Below are 27,025 nucleotides of genomic sequence, written 5' to 3'. Positions count from 1 at the left end.
ACTAACAATGAACAACTGTATTTTTATAAACTAAAATTAACAAAGATTAATAAATGCTGTAAACAAATACATTGTTTACTGTTATTTCATGATACCTAATGCATTTACTACCGTTAACAAATGGAACCTTATTGTAAAGTGTTACCAATATATTAAAATAAAACATTCTCTCTATAACCAAACTTTATGAATTTAAAACTGTTAACTGTTTTTGTAACTTTCAATATATTTTTACTTGAAGCTTTCAGGTTACTCATGTTTCTTTTACAGGTTAAGATATATGCAATGCAAGATACACAAGTTATAAAATGTCAAGGGAATTGTTTTCCTTAAATCTGGTCAGTGCATTGCATAAAACTATATGTCTCGTTTTACAGTAAAAATATCCAAAGATTGCATGAGAAGAAAAATAACACATTTTGTTAGATCTCAAAGAAATCTAACAAAATGTATTGAGGTTTATGCTTAAAACAAGAAAAAATATTGTAAAAAATATTTCCATGAATAGTAGCAAAATCAATTCTAAATATGTATATGTCTATATATATATATATATATATATATATATATATATATATATATATATATATATATGCTACACAGTACATGTACTGTATAGTCTATATACTGTATATATGAATGTGTGCTGTAAGTACACTATAATCTTTATATATTCTCCACTTTTAATTTCTAAAATTATGAACTATAATAAAGTAATAATATTTTTAAAATGCTGTTATATTTTGCATGTATTTGACAGTTTACAACAACTTCCATTGTTATAAAATATTACATATTTTGTTATAAAATATGAAATCTAATAATAACACTAATAATAATTTAATAATTACTAAGTTTATTTTCTCATCCCATTGGCACATTTTTTTTTTTTTCTTGTTTTAATTATAAGACTTACTACATTTTGTTGAATTTTTCTAAAAAAAAAAACAAAAAAAAAAAACATCTCTGAAAACATTGGGGAATTTATTTATTTTTTTTAAACCAGCCTAAGCTTGTTGGCTGGTCTTATCTGGTCTAAGCTGGTCAACCAGCCTGGTCAAATGGGTGCTTAACTGGTTTAGCTGGGAGGCCAGCTGGTCCCTCATCCTGACCAGCCAAAAATAGCCCAAAAACCATCTAAAACCAGCTAAGACCAGCCAACCACCTAACAGGTTATCTTATGTAGTTTTGCTTCCCAAGTAAATATATCTTGTTTAATGGTGTTAGATATGTTTATGGGAGTAAGAAGATGCTTTTTGCAGCGTACGCATTCTGTGGACCCTGGCTTGAGAGAAGCCGTTTTAAGCTCATTGCCGTCTCCCGCTGTGAAGAGACGCGATCGGGTCGAGAGCGAGACCCAGAGCAGAATTCTCACGCTGCTCTTGGACCGGGCACCGCCAGCCAGGCTCAGACAGCTCATGAGGTCGCAACACATCCACGATTCTTCTAGAATGTTCTCTGTGGCTGGGATGATAAACAGTGCACTCCCCCTGTTCCTGGGCCACATTACCCTCCACACACCCTTCTTTTCTTTTTATCTCTTGTTATTTGGCTGGTGAAACGGGCTCCGACCCAAAGAAACAGAGGCGATGAATGGCAAGGCTGTGGGAGTGTGTTCTGCTCACACCAACACTTCTCTTTTCTTCCCTCAAATTAGGTGCAATTTGCTCACCGCCTCCCCCTCTACAGTTCAATTCGGACATTCCATTCAGCAATCAGGGGTGCTCCTTGTCTCTCTGTCTCTAAAGAGAGTGTTCACATTCAAGGGGAAAAAGAAAGAGAACTCGGAAAGAAAGAGCACTTCCTGTGTCATTTTCACACAATGTTGTAATGGCATATTTCTTAAACATGATGTGCCACTAGTTCATGGGTTACTTGCAACAGGGTGTGTGTGAGTGTTTCAGGGCATCACAGAAATGGCTCCCGATTACAGACTGGGTCAATTCTTACTAAATGCGTAATAGAAGTCTTTCTCCCTCTGGGCGTCTCACAAATCTCTCCATGTGAAACCACTTCACGTCAAGTACAGATAAACTTGCAATCTGTTTAAAATGCTGTGACTCTGGGCAATCTCTGCCGACTGTGTTACTGGTTACCACATGGGCTGGTTGTTAAGGCATGACGCACTTCTGAATTACAATGTTTGCTACATTTATAGTTGCAGAAACCCGTCACACTCAGCCTGATCTTTTTTAAATTATATGACTGTAGTGACATTTTTGCAAAATTATATTATGTAGTTCATCACACGTATCGTGGCCGTTCCGAGGTGAAATGTCCACTGTGTGGCGCTAATAGCGAGTAAAATTTTCTCCCAAACAGATGAGGTTTTAAGTTTAATGCTCTGTCAAGTTTTCAATAAAAAAAACCCGACTTCCCTACCCTAAACCTTAAACCTAAACCTACCAATATTTAGTCATAAAAAGCAAATGTGGGATGAAAAATGCAATTGCTGAAGCAACCACGTAATTTTGTGGTGCTTCTTTGACACTTTCGGCTCATTTGTCAACTCGTACAGGACTCGTTCCCCAGTCCTTTGCATCGCAAGCGTAACGCTCTATCAGTTGAGCTGCTGTGCAATTTAATCGCACTGGAACAAGCTTGTAAATGAAGTTGGTTATATAATTCAGATGTTAAAATGTATCGCCTTCAAGTAATGCACTATAGTGAAAGTGTTTAAATGTCATAAGATAGCATTGTGTGCGGAAAGTAAGTGTTTATGAACTGATAATCTGCCATTTTACTTGAGATTTCTGTGTTGTTGTTGTTGTTGTAGCACCTCTAGTGTTCATTTCACCTGGAAAAGGCCGCAATATGTACAACGAGCCACGTAAAAATCATTTTTGCAAAAATGTAGGTATAGTAACGTGATTCTATTAGACAGGTTGCCACACTGACATTACAAAAGATAATATTTCCTTGCTTCCATTGAAGAACATGAGATGTTCTTTAAAACATTCTCAAATCATGCTTCATCAGATCATCCATCATTACATGGATCATCAGGTTTTGCAGTCCATGCAAAAGGGGAACATTCAAAATACAAAATGTAAATTTAATTTCTAATGTCTTTTTTTATTTTATTATAAAGTAAACCTACATCTTATTAAATTTTCAAGAGAGCACTAATTCTAAGCGCAATTTTCGTGCCAGCCCTGAGCGCAAGTAGGTGTGGAAGTGTTTGCTCTATATGTGGGTGTATGCGTGCAAAGTGTGGGTGTATTGTATGGTAATGAAGTGGCAAAAAATGCAATTTGCTATTTTCCTGAGAAAATAGGCCATGATGTTTCAGCTGCATGTTTGTTTTCAGCGCAAAGTCCAAACTCAGTTCCTCCATTTGCAGTTTAGAGATTCCACCAGCAGGTGGTAATAAACTTCATGTCCAAACTTTTAAAATACAGTGGAACATCAAATAATGTCCATGACGATCACTGTTTTATGAAACAAAAATGTATGAGATTTGTGTTAAACTATCTTTAGGTCATGGTTTATTTTTTTTTATTATTATATGTTGAAACAGTTAAAAGGACGGGCAAGGAGGAGTCAGGAACCAGCTGAACAGTAAACATAAGGTTTAATGATATAAATTAAAAAAATAAACAAACCCACACACATGCAGCGCAGCCGCGTGCGTCTCTCTCTCGAACTGATGCCTCTGGCTCCCCTTTATCTCGCTCTCCCGCTGATCTGCTGATTCAGCGCCGGCCGTGCATCATCACGGCCCGGCCACGCCCTCCTCCTCGTCACACTCCTCCCCGCCCGATTCAGGCCGGGGTGCCACCGGTCTGACTAACTCCACCCCCCCCATATCACCATGGAGGGGAGACGCTGCCCTTCTGGCCATTCTGTCAGCCGGTGGTCCACCCCGCCTCCTGTGAACCTGGGGGAGAGACCAGGGGAGGCGTAGGGAGAGGGAAAGGGCGAGCAGAGATACAGAGAGAGAGAGAGAGAGAGAGAGAGAGAGAGAGAGAGAGAGAGAGAGAGAGAGGAGAGAGAGAAAAATTTGCTCGCCGGCTCCCAGATGCGCTATCACCCGGTCCTCAACCGCTCCTCCACTCTCTGGTGGATGCCAGCTCGCTCCTCCCCCGGCGGATGGCAGTGAGTCCTCCGGCCCCTGGAGGATGGAGCTGCTCCACCCCTTCTTCGGCGGACGGCACCGATTCCTCCGGCTCCCAGCGGCCGGCAGCGACCCCTCCGTCCACAGGCAGATGGCCGCGGCTGCTCCCCTGGAGGATGGTAGCAGGGAGGATTCCACGACAGCGCATCCCTCCTCCCTCCCGGGTTAAGGCACCACTGTAACAGTTAAAAGGATGGGCAAGGAGGAGGCAGGAACCGGCTGAACAGTAAATGTAAGGTTTAATGATATAAATGAACTTAAAACAACATAAAACATAAACAATCACACACACAAGCAGCGCGGTCACGTGCGTCTCTCTCTCTAACTGGCGCCTCCGGCTCCCCTTATTCTCGCTCTCCCGCTGATCAGCTGATTCAGCACCGGCCATGCACCATCATGGCCCGGCCACACCTGCCCTCCTCCTCTTCACACACACACATATATATATATATATATATATATATATATATATATATATATATATATATATATATATATATTACAAATTGTTTAGATATCAGACTTTGGTATCTTGGCAAATCTTAGAATATGTTGACACATTATTGAGATATATTCCAAAACTAGAGGAGACACATAGATTAGAATACTAGGATCTTTTTTCACTAAAAAAATATGCTCGGGAGAATTTTTAGTTTTTTTAGATCTAGCAGATTTTTAACAGGACTATAATATTGTTTTTGTTTCTATTTATATGAAATCTCTGGTTAATCTTAGTAATAATATAGAATTAATAGCCATATAAAATAAATGTGAAGAGGTAAAAGGGGTCTTTAGGGCTGGTTTAATCCTTGTTGGCAAGTTAAACCATCCATTGCATGTGGCCATACGGCACAGACCATAAAAACAAACCAGCACCAAAGCCTCATAAGATCAGCTGAATAGGATGAGACTTCTCTTATTCTCTTTCATGACAATGTGAAGAGAAAGAGTTAGAAGGTGAGGCAGTGAGGGATTTCTCTCTTTTGATTGAGAGTGAGAGAGAAATTAATTTAAAAAGAGGAAGAGGCCCATGGATTTGCCAGGTGTCCCGCTGGGTTTCTGTGTCTGCGGCTAGTGCGCTGGAACACGACACACACGCTGTACACAAGCCGGCCTCTAATCTAATTAGTGTGCTTGATTACCACACTGAAGCTGCTGCGAGCTCCCTGCTGGGACACCCTACGCCCGGTCGCTTACGCCGGGGCAGTGACTGCTGCCTTTACCATGTGTGTGTGTGTGTGTGTGTGTGTGTGTGTGTGTGTGTGGCAATGCTAAGGAGCTGCATACACACACTGACACACACACATACGGGTCTTTGATTCATTGTCATTCACCCCCACCCAAGAGTAGGAGAATGCGACCCTTTAGGACTGCTGTCTCCGTAGCGACGGACAACAAAAGGGGATCAACAGGGAGTATTTCTTTCTCACTGGTCTCCCTGTCTGTCTGTCTCTCTCATTTGCCAGTGCTGGACAGATGTAGAACTTTATGGATGCCAGCAGTTTAATCTTCCAGTGACTTCTGGACAGTTTGTACCATATTGATCCTATCAGTCACATATACACTCTACTAGTCAACACGTTTTCATTTATTTTTCTCATTATCTTAAAAAAACCTTCTGATCTAATAGTTTATGCTTAAATGTTTTTTTTAAATAAATTATGCCTAGTTTTGTTTTGTTTTGTTAACATTTTTAGCCAGTACATAATTCCCAAATTTCATTTGTGTTATTTCATAGTTTTGATGACTTTATTGTTATTCTGATGTGGAAAATATTAATAAAGCTGGTCTTTCCCTTCTTACATTAAGTGACATTTCAGAGAAGTCAAAATCATTTTAAAATAACTTCTCACCAGGACAAAACTGAGGTCCAACATTTGCACTGAGGAAATTGTCAAAGGAGAAAAACTAATGTCATGCAGTCTTTTGCCATTTATTTGAACATTTTCATAAAGACTTAAATAAGAAATGTATCTCAGCAAAAACAAATTAGATTAATTTCTAAGGATAGCTAATGAAAGGGATAGTTCACACAAAAATTAAAATTCTGTCATTATTTACTCACCCTCATGTTGTTATAAACTGGGAATGACTTTCTTTCTGTGGCAGAACACAAAAGGAGATGTTAGGCAGAATGACAGCCTCAGTCACCATTGACTTTCATTGCATCTATTTCCATACACTGAAAGTCAATTGTGACTGTGACTAAAATTCTGTCTAACATCTCCTTTTGTGTTCCACAACATAGGAATGAAAGTCATACCAGTTTATGTATGGTTCAACAACATGAAGGTGAGTAAATGATGTAAAAAGTTTTTTACAGTTTAATAAAACGCAATTGGTTCCATTTCTCATCTTGCTATACTTGATGAATCGCGAAACCATTTGGACAGCTGACAGAAGGAACAGCATGGCTGATTTGTAGCAAGTAATCATGTTGAAAAATTAGGCTTTTTATGAAGAGTCTGTATCAGCTTCATTTAGTCAGGTTTGTGATGACTAAAGGGGCAAGAAAGAACTGAGAGGTTGCAAAATAAGGAAAATAGATTCAAATAAACCTATGCTATACCTGTAAAAACAAGCAGTCTGCATTTGACTGGAGTGCACTTACCTTTATTACAACAGATAAGAGCAGAGACATTTATTTTATGAAAACCATGAGCCATATCCTACACATTTCATAACTCAAATGCATTTGAATATTGCAGAATGTAAAGATGGCTTTTGCTATTTGTTTTAAATGCGTAGTTAGAAGGACAATCATGGGGCCTTTCTCACATGTGTGACACAATGATGAAGGGGCTGGCTGAATGGGAAACCCAACCCAATAAGATTTATAGTGCAGTCACAGAGGCTTACTCAATATTACCTGCCCAATATAACATTTATTTGATGAATGACTTCCCTGTGAGAACAAGCTCAGAGCATGAACACTTGTGGCTGAGAATGAAACTTAATATCTTGGCTTTAAAATAACGATAGGAGCCACAGATGACCAACAATGCCATTATTAGCTCTTTCTCTGTTTCTTTTCTCTCTACTTTCTCTACTTTGTATTATTTTCGTCAGTGTAAAAACTAAAAACATTTTTGTTAACTAAGAAGAAAAAGAAAATTCTTTAAATTTGGTTTTTGATAAACAGTATGTTACAAAATTAAAACCTTTAAAAATTTCACTAGATAGCAAAACACTCGATGGCCATGAGAAATGTACAGATATAGTATAAGATTTCATTTAACACATAGGGCTCTATTTTCATTAGTGCGCAAAGTGTAGCGTGGGCCGTGCGCAACGTCTTATTCGATTTTCATGAGAGCGCTAATTCTAAGTGCAATTTATGTGCCAGCACAAGTGGGTGTGGGTGGGAGTGTTTGCGCTATCTGTGGGTGTCTGCGTGCAAACTCTAGGTGTATTGTATGTTAATGAAGTGGCACAAAGCGCAATTTGCTATTTTCCTGAGAAATAGGTCATTTCCCTAAGACGTTTCAAAAGCACATCTTACCTCAGCGCTACGTCTAAACTCTGTTCCTGCATTTGCAGTTTGGAGATTCCAGTTCATGTCAAAATTCGGAAAATATAGAGGAACATCAAATTATGTCAATGACAATCACTGTTGTAGCCATTTTATGAAACAAAAATGTATGAGATTTGTTCTAAACTATCTTTAGGTCATGGTTTATTTTTTAAATTATTATTATTATGTTTATATTTACAGTTGTATTTATGATCTAATTTGTATTAGTATTTTTCCACTTGTTGTCGTAGAGTGATTTTTAAGTCACTGCAAAAGGGACTGGTGGAACAAGTTGGAGAGAGTGAAATGTTTGGATTTGGTATGATTTTTCTGATCACTTCATTATTTTGATACTCACGAAAATACCAAAACGTAATGGCCACGCCCACTGACTTTGTGCTTATGACTTAAAGCATAGCGTAGGGTTCATAAACTTTGGCAGTCCCAAATTACTAAAACTAAATTGAAGGATAAATATATTGAACAACAAATAGTGATAAAACTAAAAATGTCAATGCAGTCAAAAAATCATGCTAAATTAAAAATAAAATAGAAATAAAAAAATAAATAAAAAATAAACTACTACTGTGCATCTGCTCTATTCTTTCATTTGTCATTGTGGCTGCTGATGAAGCCTGTAGCAATTATCTATATTAGCATTATCTAACATTTCTCCCTCTGATAGATGCCCGAATATGTTTTTGGAAACTAGTGTGATGCGAGAGATGGGGGAAGTGATTGTAAATGACTAATTTAAAGTAATGAGTTGTAAGGAGATATTAATATAGATAAGGTGCTACAGATAAATGAGGAGAGTGTACTTTCGATGACCTGTGCGGTTGAGCGCTGTGGCTCCAGATGAATTGGCAAAGCAGGTGTCCCACTGTGAGTGCATAGCCTTAATTCTGTGTGCAATATTTTCCTCTAAAAGGAAGGCACATTTCAAGTACACATTTCAATAAGTACTAACTGCTGCAGGTGGGCTTACCAAAATCTTTTCTGCAGTATTTTTACAAATGTCTGAGAACATATTGAAAATCTGGAATTGTTTTTATTTATTTTTTTAAACCTGGAAATAAATAAAGTTTTGGGATTTTGAAGAAAAAAAGAAAAAAAAAGGGAAACATCCAAAATATTAACAGGAAATGTTTAAAAATAGAGGCATTTATAGTAGTGGTCTCAGATTTCTGGCTCCCATCATAAAGTATGAACGCAAAAGGGAACACTTCCGTTTAAATCCCTTCCATGTTTAATCTGAGTAATTTTCCTAACCAGGCACTAAATAATTTTCCATAACCCCTAACTGCAACAAGACATTTTGTTGGCTGCATCTAAATTTGCACATTTATTAAACTGCTTCTTGATACCACTGACCCCCTCGTCTCATACAGTAAGTTTACATCTAAATTGATTAACTTAAAATTGAGTAAGTTTAGGTTCATACTTGTAAAAACTGCTGTGGTAGCTTCGGCCTGCATTTGTCTGCACTTTTCTTCCACTAAAAAAGTAGAAAATGAGCTCTCACAAACTCCTCCTCTTTCGTTGTGCAAGTCGCGGTTCAATTTCAGAACAGGTTCGCAAAATTATTAACTATTGGGACGCATAATAATGAATTAGAATGGATAGTATGCAAAATAGGGATGCAGAGTTGGTTTCTATTTCTGTCGTGTTGTGTCTGTTTGGTTCTAGCTCCAGTGATATCTCCTTGATCCAAAATCCTGCCACCCAGATACTTTACAACATAAAATATGTTCTGAATGGCTGTAGGCCGATTTTTTTGCTTTGTGAAGAATTTTCGCTTTCAGTGAGGTCATAAAAATGATTGATGCAGGAAACGTGTTGCATTGCGCCTGTTTTGGACACTGTTTGTCTGCCTCTCTCATTTTCTCCAGCTTGGCAGTGCAGGTCTCACTTTTGGACAACACAAATCTAAGATCTCTTTCCAGACTTGAAGCCAGTCAGGAATGAGTTGATGTCACACTGAGAAATCAAACTTTCCCTCACTCTACAAACAGCTACAGGACCCATTAACAGTTTGGATCCAAGAACTTTTATATTGTGTCCTGATATAAGGAGTTATTTATGAGTAGACGCTCTTTAGATGCCACATGCATTTAAAAAGGATAGTTCACCCAAAAAAAATTAAATTCTGACATAATTTACTCATCCTCATGTTGTTTCAAACCAATATGACTTCTGTTTGTACACAAATGGAGTATGTTAGTCTCAGTCACCATTAACTTTTACTAAATCTAATTTACACACAATGAAGTGACTGGGACTATCATTCTGTCTAACATCTCCTTTTGTGTTTTTCACCAAAGAAAGAAAGCCCTATGAGTTTAGAACAGCATAAAGGGAGATTTTTCATTTTTGGGTGAACTATGCCTTTAAGAATGTGGCTCAGTCTATATGTTGTGCCAATTAAAACCTTAAAACTCATAACTAAATTCTTTAACTTCTGTAAGCGCTTTATTATATTAGCTATATTGGTATTTAAAGTCGTGAAGTCTATGAAATCTTTTTTCAACAGGAACCAGCTGTCCCCTTTGTCCTCTAAATGCTGTGAGGCAGTTTGAGCGTGTCCATCTGGAGATACCTGCTGTGTTCACACGCTTTGATGCTATAACATACTGTAAACCTTTAGCCCCTAATTAAGCCGTCAGTGCTATAAGAGAAACGAGAGGCAGAGCAATAGAAGAAACCTGTCCTGCAAAGACATCATGTGTTTCAGGGTTGTAAACGTAAATTCATTACTATACTTAAGTATTAATTTGGGGGATTTGTACTCTTCTCGAGTACCATTGAAACAGAATACTTCAAATGAAACATGAAAAATACATTTATTTTTAGTCAATTACATTTTACAGGTAAAAATCATCCTTTTAACCCCTCACAGTTTTATTCAGATATTTTAAGAACAAGTTCAACCAAAAGTAAACTTAAATATCATTTCTAAGTACTATTTACAACTCTGTACTGAAAGAAGTTTACTTACCAAAATCTTTTTTGCAGTATTTTTTCATGGTGACCTTCATCTTGCCCTTGGAGGCCTTACAGTGGGAGTCACAATCTAAGAAAGAAAACAAACAACAGACACTCAAAAAAGGATTTATACTGCTTGTTCAAATTACTTAATTACAATAAACTAAAGCAACAAAATTCTAGAACATTTTGTCACAACTTGATTTTATTGCTATCCATTTAAATCTGTAAAAACGAAGGTTTACTTAATCCATTTGAGCTGGAACTACATGAATACTTTTGTGTTTTTAATGTAGCACTGATGAAACTGGGGATTTACATTTCTCAGCATGATCTGCATTGGACTTGATAGGGAGAGTAAATGTTAAAATTGAGTGTTATTTTATGTTTAGTTTTTTTGTGCAAGATGAATATAAAGGGGATACTTGTTAGTGTTTAATGTTTTGTTAGGCTGAGATTTAGAAGAGTTTCTGTTATGTTGGAGTTTTGGGGGTTTCCATTATTATGAAGAGTGGAGCTTGAGCTAACGATGAGAACAGGTAGATGACGAAAAATAAATTGATTGCTCGCTTCGTTGACAATAACATGGTTACTAAACTACACTCTGTAGTGATTTCAACCAGCATGTGTTTAGCATGCTAACATTCGCTTTCATTAGTACATAAAGAAATAAAGAAGATTTTGAGTTACATTGACATGACTAATTTTGTTAGGTTTACCCAATTTAACTAGGTTCTTTCTACACAAACTGTTTGTGTTGAGATTACATAGTAATGTTAAGAAAACTAATTTCAAACATGTAGAACCACTGTCCATGATTAAATCAAGTTCAGCCAAAGAGCAATTTCTATATAATTTACAAAATGAGTCTTTACATGTTTCGGTGAAACAACATACTCTCATTAAGTTTTAAAATTCACCAAGTTGTACAAAAACATGAGCGGTATTATTTGTTTTCTGTATTCAAGAAAGATAACACAAGCACACTTTTCAAGCAAAATAATTCACAAAAATACGTTTTTGTTTTTAAAAAAGTGGTTACTGTACTAGGACACCTGTGTGAACTTGAGGGGCTTCATACATCCAATAAATCACACTGGGAGCAGTTGGTTAATAGTAAATGCAAAATTGGCTAAGAGAAGAAAAGTTACTTTTGCAGTAAGATCTAACATAATTTGTTTGGTTTGAAATGTTGTAATTTAATGCAATGACATTCATACTCTTTTCAGTCTGGCTTAATTGTCCAAACACTTTTTGGGGCAACTGTATACACATTATTCTTACATTTAAAGAGAGTCACATTAAAACTAATTTAGCCTTAATGGGTGTTTAACAACTTAATCTTTTCTTAACTTATCCTAGTCATTTTCTCACCCTAAATAACACCTCCTTACATAATCCCCACCCAGCCCGCCAACCCTTTACTGCCCCAACCTCCCCAATGTCATGGCAGGGGGTTAAAAGGTCATTCAAACTTCATTCAAACTTCATTCAAACGTAGAACACAGCCGTAACAATGCCTGCGAGAGTGAATGCTGGTTTAAAAGCTGCTTTCCCATTTCTCAGGGCCATCATCTAAAGTTCTATGATTTATAGCTCAAGTAATTAGTACGGATCTATCTGACACCTCTGTAGAGACCTGAACCTCACAATTAGCCAAAGGGCGTCAGCGATAGTGTTCTCTGAGTCGCTTCAATGTCAGCCACCTTTTGGACTGAGAACAGGGCTTGATAGAACATTAAAATGGCTCCGTTCCCACTTTACAGTTTTCACTACTGCCTGACACAATTTTGAGCCTGAGAGTCTCTCGTCACAGCTACTTCACATAGTGTAATAATCGTAAGATTTCTGGTGGACTGGACGAGATGGGAGCGAGGAGACCTTTCAGCTTTCGCCTGAATATGGACAAACTTCATTATTTTCTCCAGCCCCACTGTCCAGTCCACCCTTTTCATGTCCCTTTATATCCCGTCTGAATGAGGTTACCTGGGCAACGGCGAGGCAGGAAAGAACCACCAACAGAATAAAAAAAGTTTGAGGGGGAATGTAGATGGGGGTGGAGGGTGAGCTGTCTGGCAGATTGTGGTAACACAAAAAGGTGGTGCGCAGAATTAGGATGTGAAGGATCGTGGAGGCAGAGAATGGGAGGCAGAGAATGAGAAAGTGTGATGAAGGGGGTGGAGTCCCAAAGTAAATGATTTTGACACGTCCATATCAGCCACGCCTGATTTCCATGTAAATGCATGAACTAAGGGGATGGGGTGGCTTTTGTGTGGTGACGGCCCTTGTCCGCCTCATCATGCCTCTCTTTGATAAGACTGGGCGGCCATTAGGCAAGCGACACAATGCCAGATGCTGCCCCTTTACACCCACGTCCTCCAATAATGGATGTCCCCTGTGGATGGACAAATGTCTACTTAATAGAGTTCTTTAAGCATGACTGTGCTATTCCACCAGGGAACCACACCAGAGACTTCTTCATAGTAGACTACAGGAAGACATGTAGATAGAATAAGAGCAAGAGTTTTGGGGCACCTCTATGATTTTTCGCATTGAGCTCATGATATTATTGGGGGAAAAGAAAGGAAATGGGTTAGAAAGCCAAGTCAGATTCAAACCAATATTTCCCAATTGAGCTCCATAGCTCAATGTGTCTGAGCATGTGCATTATCCACTAAGCCATGGCTCTGATGTGTTTTTCCGGTTTTTATTGTCAAAGAATGTAAAAATGGGACTAGAAACAGAGGGGAAATGTGATCTGGACACAATGCAGGGAAAGCTTGAACCTGCATTTCTCACATTAGCCCCATAGCTCAATGTGTCTGGGCATGTGTGCTAACTGCTAGGTCATAGCTCCAATGGGTTTTTTGCCACTTTTTATTGACAAAGAAAGTAGAGAGGGGAAAGGGAATTATTCAGCATAGAAAGGGCAAATGGGATCGTGAAAAAACACAGGTCAGATTCAAACCTGTATTTCCAAATTGAGCACCAAAATGGGCCTGAGCATGTGCGCTAACTGACAGGTCATGGCTCTAATGGGTTTTTGCTACTTTTTGTTGACAAATAAAGTAGCGAGGGAACAGGACATTATTGGGCAGATAGAAGGGAAATGGGATCGAAACACGACTCAATTCAGATTCAAACCTGTATTTCCCAATTGAGCACCACAGCACAACGTGTCTGAGCATGTGCACCATCTGCTAAGCCATGGCTCTGGTATGTTCTTTCCACTTTTTCTTGACAAAGAAAATACAGAGGGGACAGGAAACTATAAGGCTGATAGTGGGGAAATGAGATTGGAACATGGCACAAGTCAAATTCAAACCTGTATTTCCCAATTGAGCACTATGTGTCTAAGTATGTGCATTATCCATTAAGCCACGATTCTGACAAGTTTTTTATTAACAAAGAAAGTAAAAGGGGGATTGAAATACTAGGGAAATGGGATCTGGACACAATGCAGGGCAAATTTGAGCCTGCATTTGTCACATTAGCGCCACAGCTCAATGTGTCAACTGCTAGGCCATGGCTCCAATGGGTTTTTGCTACTTTTTATTGATAAAGAAATTAGAAAGGGGACAGGAAATTATTTAGCATAGAGAGGGAAAATAGGATCAGATTCAGACCTGTATTTCCCAATTGAGCGCCACAGCTCAATGTGCCTGAGCATGTGCACTAACTTTTTGTCAAAAAATAAAGTAGAGAGGGAACAGGACATTATTGGGCAGATATAAGGGAAATTGGATTGGAACAGGGCACAATTCAGATTCAAACCTGTAGTTCCCAATTGAATACCACAGCTCGATGTGCCTGAGCATGTGCGCTAACTGCTAAGTCATGGATTCAGTAGGTTTTTGCTACTTTTTATTGAAGTAAAGCAGAGAGCAAACAGGACATTAATGGGTAGATAGAGGGAAAATGCATTTGGAACATGGCTCAAGTCAGATTCAAACCTGTGTTTCCCAATTGAGTGCCACAACTAAGCCATGGTTCTGACATGGTTTTTTTTTCTTTCACTTTTTATTGATAAAATTATTGGGCAGATTGAGGGGAAATGGGATCGGCACTTGGCACAAGTCAGATCCAAACCTGAATTTCCCAACTAAGCACAACAGCTTAACGTCTCTGAGCATGTGCACCATCGGCTAAGCCATGGCTCTGAGGTGTTTTTTTCCACTTTTTATTGACAAAGAAAGTAGAGAGGGGACAGGAGATTATTGGGCAGACAGAAGGGAAATGGCATTGGGACACGACGCAGTGATGATTTGATTTGAACCTGCATTTCCCAGTTGAGCACAACAGCCCAATATGTTTGAGCATGGGCTCTAACTACTAGGCTACGACAAAGACGGTAGAGAAAGCACAGAAAATAAGTGAGCAGATAGGGAGGAAATGGCATTGGGACACGACATGGGCCAGATTTGAAGGTGCATCTTCCATCTTATTGAGCACCAGGGCTTGATGTGTCTGAAACATGTGTGCTAACAAGGGAAATTTAAACTCATAGTGAATGGAGAAACATCTCTGAGCTGATAAAAGCCAGAAACAGCTCAGCAACTGAGCTTGACTCCATGGGACTCCTGTATGTCCCGGGTGTAAGCCCACTCCCACGGCGTAGACAGTGATCGGGTAGCTTGGGTAATTGAGAATGAATGAAAGTACAAGGGTGTGCTCTCCCTCACGGCACAGCGCTGCAAGAGTGTGACGGAAAAGAAAATGCATTCAAATGAAGCATGTAATCAGATTAAGCTCCCAGACAGTTTCGATGGTGACTGAGACAAAGCATGTACGGAAGGGAAGCCATCGCTGAGATTTTGTTGATGTTATAATCATTAAGACGTAAGGGAGAAAATTGGGCCTTAAAATCTAAACATGAACTATGATTCACTTTATAGGGATGTTGTTTAGTAAGTATTTTAAAAAACAATTCTACAGTTCCAATGTATGTGTTGTGAAGCAAACTTAAACCATATTGTACATTTTGTACAACCACCAAACAAAAAGTATGTGTTTGAAATATCTAATCATATGAAGCTTAATGTTGAGTCAGTGTTTGCTTTATTTAAATGGCCCAGTTTATTATTAAAATAATTTTTTCGTCACATTGACTCATCATTTACCCACTCTCATGTTGTTCCAAACCCATATAACTTTATTCTGTGAAACACAAAAGGAGATGTTCAGGCAGAATGTTAGCCTCAGTCACCTTTCAATTTCATTGTATGGAAAAATGATGCAATGAAAGTGAATGGTGACTTCGGCTAACATTCTGCCTAACATCTCCTTTTGTGTTATACAGAAGGAAGTGAGTCATATGGATTTGCAACTACATGAGGTTGAGTGAATAATGACAGAATTTTCATTTTTGAGTGAACTATTCCTGTAAATGTTTATTTTTAGAAAACTCACCTGCTGGCTCTTCTGAACTGCTATAAGTGGCCGTAGGTGCTGCAACAGGTATTTCTGTAACAAACAGTCAAGGATTAAATCAAAACCATGCCCAATGCCTTGCATTTTCCCTTTTTTTCTAGCAATTTTATTGTTTTCAATAAACAAGTTTCACTTCTTTAATGTTTATTTGGGCTTTGTAGGTAATTTCGAGTAATTACCTACATGTGGTTGCCCATTGACTAATAAGATAAGATTTTAACATTTATCAAATGCATACAAATGTGTAGTATAAGGTAAAATGTATCTGTTAGGTCCTGTAACTTGCCACCATTTCCTGTTGTTTTCCACAATTTTTTAAACACCTTTCTGACCTCACTAGTTCACTTTTGATGTTCCTGCAATTAATTTTAATATAATATTAATATGTCTCTCAATTAATATGAGGTCATAAAAGCTGCTGCATAGTAATTATAAAAGTATTAGCAAAATGCTGTAAGAGTATTAGACAGAGTACAGTATGTCAGCTACCCACATATTATTAATCAATTCGTGCTCACGTTTTAGGGGGTTTTCAGATTCAAGCCCCTTCTTCCTATTTTTAAGCATTCTGCTATTCTAACATATATGCTGATGGGGTATCCTGGCTTGTTAAAATGTGCAGTTGGCAAAATTAGTGATATCGCAAAATTTTTTATATGAACCTTATAAAACAAAAGCACATTATGAAATATATGAGAAGCCAAATATTTTCCACTCAGTTCGTGGGGCCCGTTTTCTCTTTCCAGTTTTTACAGCACATTTGTTACTTGACCTGAGAAATTAGGGGAAATCTAGTTTCTTGGGGTTTCATTTGTCTACATGAGTCTTTGCCAAGCCAATCTGAATGGCTACATGTCTACAACTGCTTTGTCAAAGAGCCAGATAAATCTTTATTGTCGATGTCATCAGTTACTCCATAATAGAAGTGGTTCACATTAATAGCGGCACATTGTATAGTGCTCCCAGCGAGTACCCTATCGAGAAATGCCAGCTGCTGTGTGGGCCTGTCGTTTATCGCCACAGAAACCGTCTGCTGCCTTGTTGATACTGCCAATAAACATATCACCCATCATGGTTCTGGAGCAGGCCACGAGATTTATGAGTTGAAAAGCCGTCAGCGAGTTCAGGGCAGACTAGGTCATGTCATCCAGGGCTTTATGGTCTGTTTGACTTAGTGGAGGGGCAATCGCAAGATGTCCATCCAAGGAAATAATGGAACGGGGGACCGATACGGAAATTAAATGGACCAGGGCCATGAAATCATGAATAATAATAAGTGTTTATGCAGAATTTTCTTTGGCGCATTATAATCAATTTCTATGTGAGTGGTAATGAGGAAATTACTGATGCTGGACCACCAGATTTAATCCAAGATTAATTTTTAAGGGAAGCTGCATAATAGTAAATTTAATAAAGAACAATTCTTTGTGCTTATATAAAAACCATTGTCTGTCATCTTGTTTTATATATTTGTAGTTCATGCTCATTTCCCAGGCAATTCAATGTGGTTCAGCACTGTTTTTATACATATTTGTTACATTATGCATGTGGAATTTAAAAAATATGGAGAGTAATATGAGAATCTGGATAAATTTTTCCTGGTTATTTATAGTTAATGCTTGAAAGACTAATAATAAATAAACAATATTTTATGAAGACACATAGAAGGAGAAAGAGAAAAATCAAGTCAGAAAGATGAATCTTACTGATACAGGGGGCGATTGGTGACCGGCTTTGCTGGTAGCCTTTAGCACAGCGGTTGCACGTGATACCAGTCACACCATCCTTGCATGGGCACTGTCCAGTCGTCTGGTTACAGGTCTTACCAGCTGCGCCAACTGGATGGCAATCACATGCTATAAAGAAAAGATAAAATGAGAGTTTACAAATGCTACTCAAATTTGTAATGCAAAAATACAGTAAAATGGATAAAAATTACATGTATCAATAAATATTTCAGATCTAAGTAAGTGTGTTGCAAAATAACAGGGCTCGTGGACGATTTCAAAGCGTGTTATTGTTCTCATATTCAAAATAAAAATACCCCTGCTAAAAACATTAGCTTAAACAAGCAAGAACTTCCATCCTGGTTCAGGCTCCTTTTCGCAAGGTGATATGGTTTGATACTGGTGTTTCTGGTGTACGTTTTGTTGATGTAGATTTGCTGGTGTAGTTTTGTGTAGTTCAATATAGCCATGCTGATTACAAGCAAAACGTAGTTGATGTTATTTCTGGTAAAGCTGGTTGGTGAAGGAAATTTTACTGGTTAAGCTCTTTAATTATAGGGACCATCCAAAACACGACATATGCTTTTCAAGTCTGTGTCCGTATGTTGGATCAAAATAAGTGATTGATGTTTTTTCTGATAACATTTCTCAGGTGTTTTGCCATTCACTGCCATAGCTTTCCCTTTCAGACAATCATAAATATGGTGGCTGTGAGGAAGTCACATGACTGAAACAGATGAATAGATCTCCACTACACTATACAGAAATTTTAAAACCCTTTAAGCTTTGAGGGTGTTTTTAAAGATTTCCTGTTTCAGTGGCATACGCAAAAATAAAGGCTTATAACTTGACCAAAAAAAATAAATAATATAAAAGAGGTAAAGTGTTTGGTATCATTGTAAAGAAAACTTTCTAATTTTTTTATGATATAGATTATGATACATTCTGAGACTCTCAGCCTAAGCAACTGCTGAAAAATCACCAAACAAATTAAGCCAAACATTTACTTTTTTTCTTATATTTCTTATTTTAAATTTATCAGAAAAACTGCTTTTGTTTTTTCCTCAATCATGCCAACTGTATCTGAGAAAAATGTTGTGTTGATACGACAAAACAATCAAAAGTTATAGCATTACACAAATAATTTATCATAGTGTCCAAAAACTTCTCCAAGTGTCCAAAAAGCCTCTCCAAACAAATAAAACATAATAATTGTACATAAGAACTAATTATACATACAAACACAAGAATGAGTAAAGGCATAGCATGCAGACATGATTTTAGTAATGAGATTTCACAGAATGAGTTTCATTCTGTGCCATTTGAGTCATCACCGAATCTGTGTCATGTACTTGGCGCCATCTCCTGGTGGCCATATGTAACATTGTGCTTTGTGTGGATTATCTAATGATTTATGCATCTGATTACCTTGAGTGTGGGCTTGTTATATACAGTATATATTTTATGTTCCGTTTATTTTCCGTGAAGTTTTAAGCAAAAACTCGGCATATGAGCAACACCAACATAATTGTCAAAGAAATATCCTTGCTTTTACTAGCTATATTTTTGTCTGTGAGTAAAGCAAAGAGCTTTCCAACAACATATGACACATGGCTATTTGATCAGTTTGATGTTTTAACTGATTGCAATAATATGTACAATGCCATTTATTTTATTTATTTTTTATAAATGATCAAAACGGAACACTTCTGATTTGTTTCAAAGCAAATTTCACTGAATATTTCAAAGCAATTGTTCCGTTTTGGTCATAATGCCTATATGCATTGGAAAGTAGAGCTTCTAAGCTTTCAAACAATAGCTAATTTGTGTTGGTCAAGACTGTAGTTGTTAATATTTTTCTCGCGAGCCCGACGGTGGCCAATCCGAGCTTAAAGGGTTAAGTACATAATCATAAGCATCCCACTTAACCTGTATTATACATTTGGATTAAACGTTTTTTCTAATTTAAAGCACAGTATTGTGTTATTATGTTAATTTAAACCATGCTTCTATAAACAAGAGCAATGGCATCATTATATAGGCTATGCTGCTACGTTCTGTTGGATAAATCCATTGTCTGGTTTCTTTACGTGCGAAATAGCAGTTACAGTTAATATGCAACTGCCAAACATTTTCAAGAAATGAAATCAAAAATTCAAGCTGAATAATAATTTTATATCCATGAATAAAAAACACAAGAAATTGAGCTGATTTAAAAAAAAAAATAAAATAAAAAAATAAAAAATTATGTTTTAAAACAAGCTGTTTTCGCATTTTTGGCTATTTCATGTGAAAAGAAAAACCAGCGTTCAAAGCATAAATATATTTTATTTTTCAAAATGAGAAAAGAATGAAAGCAACTTACACCAGACCTTTTCAGTTGGTATATTACATATGGACCACTTATTTTAAGTCTGAAAGCCTTAATATGTTCACGTTTGGACAGACCAGACTTTGCTTGGGCCAGGGATGGGTTGTGGTGCAGGTTATGCCCTCCTGAAATTATATCAAGTGAGGAACTGCACTTTGAGGTATCACAAACCAGAAACTTCTGGTTGAAATTAGTTTGTAGAGGTATAAAAACAGTTATGGCCCACACCTGTGTGTGTGTGTGTGTGTGTGTGTGTGTGTGTGTGTGTGTGTGTGTATGTGTGTGTGTATGTGTGTGTGTGTGTATGTGTGTGTGTTGCGGGATCTGAGTGTTTGAGTCTGGTGGTTACCCACTGTGTGAAGGCAAAAGGTATAGCATGTGTCTGTGTAAGTCTTTGTGTGTTAATACTTTTTGTGATCTGACATAGCGCTGTCATTTGTAGGGGCCGCGTGCCCCAGTTTCCAATGTTAAGACTCTTGGCAAAGGGAAGCCCTTGCAAATAAAGCCTGAATAATGTTCTCACTAATGACGGAACGGAGAGTACTTCAAAGGTGCTCTGGCGAAGCTGTTAGTCAGGACGATCACACATTAAATATAAGAAATTCTTTGTGCGTTCGCTCTGCCAAACGTTTACCATAAAGCTGCTTATTTGAAGTCTTAACTCAACTCTTCTCATTAGGGCTTCAGACATTTTTTTTATATAGCCAGGGACTAATTTGGTTATCCATTTAAGCTATCCAGCCATAGCAAGAACTCAGAACTCTTAGAACTTGAGAGAAGCTGATTAATATTAGCAGTCAATTCTTGAATTATTAACAAAGGCATTTGTTCGTCTCAGATTTATGTCACTCTTGGAAAAGCTGTAAACCATCACAATAGTGCCAGAAACAGAAAGACATGTCATCATTCATCATTTGACATATTGTATCCTGTAGCTCAACTGGTCATAAGTTCGATTCCCATGGAACACATGTACTAATAAAATCCTGTAACTTCTAAGCCAGCATCCTAACTAAAATGGAACCATGTAATTAACTGATTTAGAATGCTCAACATAGGCAGTGACAATTACTGGTCACTAATGCACTCATCACAAATAACACTCCTCACACGAAGCACAACTGACAACATTTGAAGATGATTCCAAAAGAGTTTGGTGTTAGCACATGTATCTAAGTTATGAAATTCCAGGTTTCGTTAACGATTCTTGAACATACATTCTTCTGCCGATGCAGCTGAAACACCGAACTAAAATAATGTTTTCTGTGCTTCCATTCAGCAGCACTGCAACGTCGCTTCTGGATCTACAGCTCGAACCGTGCAGCCAGATTCCCGATTGAATAACTCTTATGAGACGGTTCTTTTGAATCTACAGTGTGAAACATAAAGCGTGACCAATGTAGCCCGATTTTCGAATGAATGACCAAGGTTTTTCCCTTCTTCAAGAATGAACAAGGCTAGAGTAAATACTCTATGTACACTGATAATGATTTAGGTTGAATTGAATGGAAAATATGCAAGTTGCTCTCCGTGGCGTGACAGAAATTTGAGCAGATTCCGAAGTCGTAGGACACCATCAACAGACGCTGAGCGGCAGCGGCGGGGTGCGTACATTCATAGAAAACAATTGTTTCAAATTTTAGAATGCACCATGTTGTCGGCGAGACGCGTCCGATGTGCGACCCCCCTTTATGAGTCGGTTCTTTTGGGTGTACAGTGCGAAAAATACAGCGTGAACAATGTAGCCCAATTTCCGAACGAATGACTCTTATGAGCCGGTTCTCTTAAATCTACAGTGCAAAAGATACAGCGTGACCCAAGTAGCCTGATTTCCGAACGAATGACTCTTATGAGATGGTTCTTCTGAATTTACAGTGCAAAATATACAGCGTGACCAGTGTAGACTGATTTTCAAATGAATGACTCTTATGAGACGGTTCTCTTGAATCTACAGTGCGAAACATACAGCGTGACCAGTGTAGACCGATTTTCAAATGAATCACTCTTATGAGCCGGTTCTTTTGAATTTACAGTGCAAAACATACAGCGTGACCAGTGTAGACCGATTTCCGAACGAGTGACTCTTATGAGCCGGTTCTTTTGAATTTACAGTGCAAAACATACAGCATGACCAATGTAGCCCGATTTCCGAACGAGTGACTCTTATGAGCCGGTTCTTTTGAATCTACAGTGTGAAAAATACAGTGCGACTAGTGTAGCCCGATTTCCGAACAAATGAATCATATGTAGGCTTGGGATCGATGCCGTCGATAATCAGAAAATGTTCCCAATGATTAGCGATATATATAAAAAAAATTCAGATCTCTTCAAACATATTTCTCAACACAACTTTGTGTGAGCGGCAGTGTAACTTAAAGGGACACACACACCGGACGCGTCTGGCGGAATGACATGGCACATTCTAAAATGCAACAATTATTTTCTATGAAGGTACACACATATACGACACACAGCTATGACGCTGGAGGCTGCTCAAAATTCTGCATCGCCACGGAGTGCAACTCATATAGTTTTCCATTAAATTTGACCCAAATCATTATCAATGGAAATACTGTAGCCATCACTGGATGATATGTTGTATATAGGTATATTTCATATAGCCTACACAATGTATTTTCAGTTACAAATATGTCTTGTTGTTGTTAGACAGATTGAATAAAACCTCTTCAAGGCTACATACAGAAATAAACGTTGCCATTTCTGATCGTTCAGTTTGTACAGCTAAACAAGTTTCATACATTAACCTGCAAACTCAATGTCACTTTGTTAATACTTGAAGCTCCATAACTTTTGTGTGTATGGTGACTAGATTCACAACTTTGGACTGCCACCTGTGCCACATTAATGCGTCCTTCAGTATTAAGTAAAGTAAATGTTATATCACCCCCTTGTGGTCTCCCAAAGCTATTACGCCAATCTACATAAAATGGAAGGCCAATTGACAGTGAATTGAAAAGCACACAAATTAGGCTTCTAATTTAAATGTTGTCTTATGTTAATATATCGCTGCCTCAAAAACGTATCAATAAACTAATGAGCCAATCAATAATCGATATATCAATGTTTTATAAAATGCCTGCTCTTATTAGACAGTTCTTTTGAATCTACAGTGTGAAACATACAGCTCGACCAGTGTTGTCTGATTCATGAATATATGACTCTTATAAATGGGTTCATTTTAGTCTACAGCATGAATCATACAAAACCACCTCCCAAACTGACTCTTGTCAGCTGGTCCCTTTTTAATGAATGAAAAATGTATTGAACTGCAAGTCCTTAATTTCGGCATGTCCAACTCGAAATGAACCAAGAACTATTACTGTGAACTTAAGGCTTGTGAGACTTACATTAGAGTAATTACTGAATGGTTGTTAATATGACAATGTGTAGTTAAAGATACACATTATGAGTTTTGTTGTAATTAGTGATATTTTATAAAAATAAATTTTTGATGAATTAATGAAAATATCTTCTAGTATTATAGACAGTATAACACCATTTGCAAGAATCTGTTCTGTTAAAATGTCAAAATGATCTCATCACTTGGTAACAGGCTGCTGAGGACAGTAAATACAATAAGAATAGCATTTCTTATTTCCAAATATTTCTTCCTCAAAAGGACTAAAAGAATCGTTTATGGGACTGTTAAGGAACCGGTATTGAATGAAATATACTGTATTTATAATAGAAATTTCTTTCAATTCATTTGCCATCTTTGGATTGGCTTTTCTGCAAAGGATACATGTGATGTTACCTTCGAATTTGGCCCAAATGAGGTGTCTTAGAAGGCAGCATAATGTTGCTTAACTTTAGGAGCAGCCTTTGTGATGCCTTAAAATGTTGTCTAGGTAGCTCACTAGGTTTTGGAACACAGTTTATTTGTCTCCACCATTACCCTTAAAAGATGCTTGATGGTCCATTTTCCAATTTTGCTCTGAAACAAAAGTTCCTGAACTAAAACAAAACTTTGAGTGACAGCAAATTGTTCTGTAGAAGAGGGATGGAGTTTTGATTTAAACCAAATGAGAACAGCATTTTCTCATGCGACATTATGCAACACTTCATGTTCTTTGCTAAACTGACAGCACCAGGGAAGAATTGGTTGACATCATGCTTTGGCAATGTCATTACTGAAACATGTTCAGCAGTGTTTTTAGAAAGGCATCATATCCATTTGGTTTACTTTCACTGTTGCCCATCGCTGATAATATAGGTGATGTTAAAAAGTACTATACATTGTGGTGGGATGCTCTGAATTTCAATGCCCACTCAACATTCGCTCAACATAGTTCTGCACTTGAGCCACCCACCAACCAGCCCACCTCCTGCTGAATTACGACACTGCTTTTACGCCTTCACAGACGACCCTACAACTCTACAGTCCATAATCTAAACCAGAACCACTAATAATGTAGTGGTAGTAAGAAGAGATGCTAAGGAATTGGGTCTTGAACAGTGTGAAGTAGACGTTAAATCTCTTTCAGAGTTTAAATGGATAGTTCACCCAAAAATGAAAGTTCTGTCATCATTTGCTCACCCTCACTTGTTCCAAATCTATAGTTTCTTTCTTGAATTTTTGAAGAATTACCTGGGCTACTCTTTTCCATATAGGTAAAGTGTATGAGAACTGCGGCTGTCAAGCTCCAAAATGGAAAAAAAGCAACATTTTAGTATCCTAAAAGCAGTCTTCTAAAGTCATATAGCTTTGTTAGAGTAAAGAACAATTATTAACTGTTGGAACTGGATATAGAATCAGTGAGTTAAACCCAGTTTGGATAAATACATTTGAGAGAGTAATTTAGACTGTTTTTGTGAACTGGATGAACCTTTTCAAGATCCGACTCAAAAGAACGATTCATTTACGAACATCAGGCATCACTACTTCTCTCGTGAACTCTCATGAATGTGCCAAGGAGAGCTAGGGTGGATATGACGATTTTCAGATATTAACAACTTCTGTTTCTCACACAAAGCTGTCGTATGATTTCAGAAGACTTGGAATATAATGCACAAGTCATTTGGACCACTTTTATGATACTTACATTGTGTTTTTTTATTTATTTATTTTTTTTTTATTTGTGAATTGAGTCCCCATTCACTTTCATCATAAGGTTAATAATGGCCAGGATATTCTAAAAAAAAAAAAAAAAAAAATCACCCTTTGTGTTCCATGGAAGAAAGAAAGTCATACTTATTTGGAATGACCTGTTGGTGAGTACTAATTAAATAATGACTGAACTTATGCACAAAGGTGGAACGGAGAAAGGTAGAGAAATTGCAACACAGTGGCGTTGCTCTGGAGGGCGACATGGTATTTACACTGTTCTTGATGAGGTATGAAGTTGGTAATCTGGGAAATAAAGCATGAGACATTCCAGATTGCCACTGAAAATGGATCTGGTTTTGGGTCTAATTTGTCCTGATAGGTGCAGTTACTCCTTGTTATTTACAAGCGATATTCCCTTTTCCTTCCAAATGACACCCTATGGAATTTTCATAAGCGCTGAACATTGTTGACACAGTGTTGCGTTTCCTGTCCAAAACAAGCACAATGAGATGGTTGGCTGACTCGAACAATAAATACGGCAGTCCGCTAAACGACGTCACAATGTGAGGAGTTTGTCACCTGAGAAGAGTGGAGCAATCAGCTTGGGTTTGGTTTCGATTTTCTCAGCCAAAACTTAAGAATGCCGACTGGAACTCCTCAACGTTTCCCGGACAAACTTTGCCGGTCATATATGTTAAGGTCATTACAAGAGGCAAAGCGAGGGTGCTACTTTAGTCAAACTAGCTTGCCCGTATCTCTCCCATCTGGCCTCCAAGCATCCCATATACAGTATAGCCTGAGTAAATGTTTTGGCTGGCAGGGAAGAGTTGTTGAAAATCATTTGTAACCTCTCCTAAATCAGATGCATTCCTTTTGTGATAATACACAGTCACGTCAATAAAACATGGGCAGTGTTTGCTATACATCACATATGCATTTTGGATCCTGACAGTCCATGAAAATTAAGCAACCTCAGTGATTGGGTAAGCAGCCTCTCATATCAATTATGCTGTGGTCTGTTGAAGCTTTCCCTCCATCAGACTCCAGGTTTGCTAGAGTCAGTTGAGAATTCTAATTATCTTGGCATAAATGTGGGGGAAAATGCAATTGCACAGAACGTTTTGTACGTGAGTGGCCACTGGGACAACATGCAAAGGGTCAATGAGGGACTGACGTTGTGAAATTCATCGGTGAATTAATACAAATGGAGACAATGCATGAAATTAATGTGGTGGGGTTGGTTTAAAACTCCAGTGTTACCTATTTTTAAAAAGTAGTTAGCTTGATATATAAGCAACTTACAAAACGCAGCTAACTACATTAGAGCTACTAAGGCAAGAAAATATATTTAATAGTAAAACACTGGTACAAAAAGAGTGAAGATCTCAACAGGTCAACAAATGTTGAGAACATTAAATTGAAACAACATATCTATTCTAAATACAACTTATGCTCATTTCAACATTTAACATTATTTAATATTGAACACATTTATATTAAATACAACGAATAAAACAAGTAAACACACTTTTATATAACTGAATTGAAATATTTATATATAGATAAACAGAAGCAATTATTTCATTTAATATTTCACTTAAAAAAAGACCACACAGCAACTTCTGCGCAGGGGCTCAAGTGAATCGATGAACTGTTTATTTGAACTGTTTTAATAACATGAACTGTCCGAACGATTTCGGTTCACTATCATGAATTGAAATTCCCAAAGCTACATATAAGTGAATTGGTGAATTGTTTATTTGAACTGGTTCATTTACATGAACCTTCCGTACGAACTGATTCACTATAATGA

At 37.7% G+C, this 27,025-nt stretch overlaps 1 protein-coding gene across 2 annotated transcripts in view; it reads right to left on the bottom strand.

Annotated features, from left to right (window-relative positions):
- Positions 1–27,025, bottom strand: part of LOC127452064 (netrin-1-like) — a 65,464-nt gene that overhangs the window by 6,138 nt on the left and 32,301 nt on the right. The window contains exons 4-7 of one of the 2 annotated variants that reach the window (XM_051717233.1): positions 17,753–17,902; positions 16,026–16,079; positions 10,630–10,704; positions 4,068–4,293 (exon numbers count right to left, since the gene is read on the bottom strand). In XM_051717233.1, coding sequence (XP_051573193.1) covers positions 4,283–4,293; positions 10,630–10,704; positions 16,026–16,079; positions 17,753–17,902 — 290 coding nt within the window. In that variant the 3' untranslated portion in view covers positions 4,068–4,282. Of the gene's footprint in view, positions 1–4,067; positions 4,294–10,629; positions 10,705–16,025; positions 16,080–17,752; positions 17,903–27,025 lie in introns of those variants that run through there. The other variant, XM_051717232.1, reaches the window with a different exon arrangement.

Source organism: Myxocyprinus asiaticus, chromosome 14 (genome assembly GCF_019703515.2).
Source record: "Myxocyprinus asiaticus isolate MX2 ecotype Aquarium Trade chromosome 14, UBuf_Myxa_2, whole genome shotgun sequence".
Classification (NCBI taxonomy): domain Eukaryota; kingdom Metazoa; phylum Chordata; class Actinopteri; order Cypriniformes; family Catostomidae; genus Myxocyprinus; species Myxocyprinus asiaticus.
Note: the sequence above shows the minus strand (reverse complement) of the source record. Positions and strands in the feature narration are given on the sequence as shown.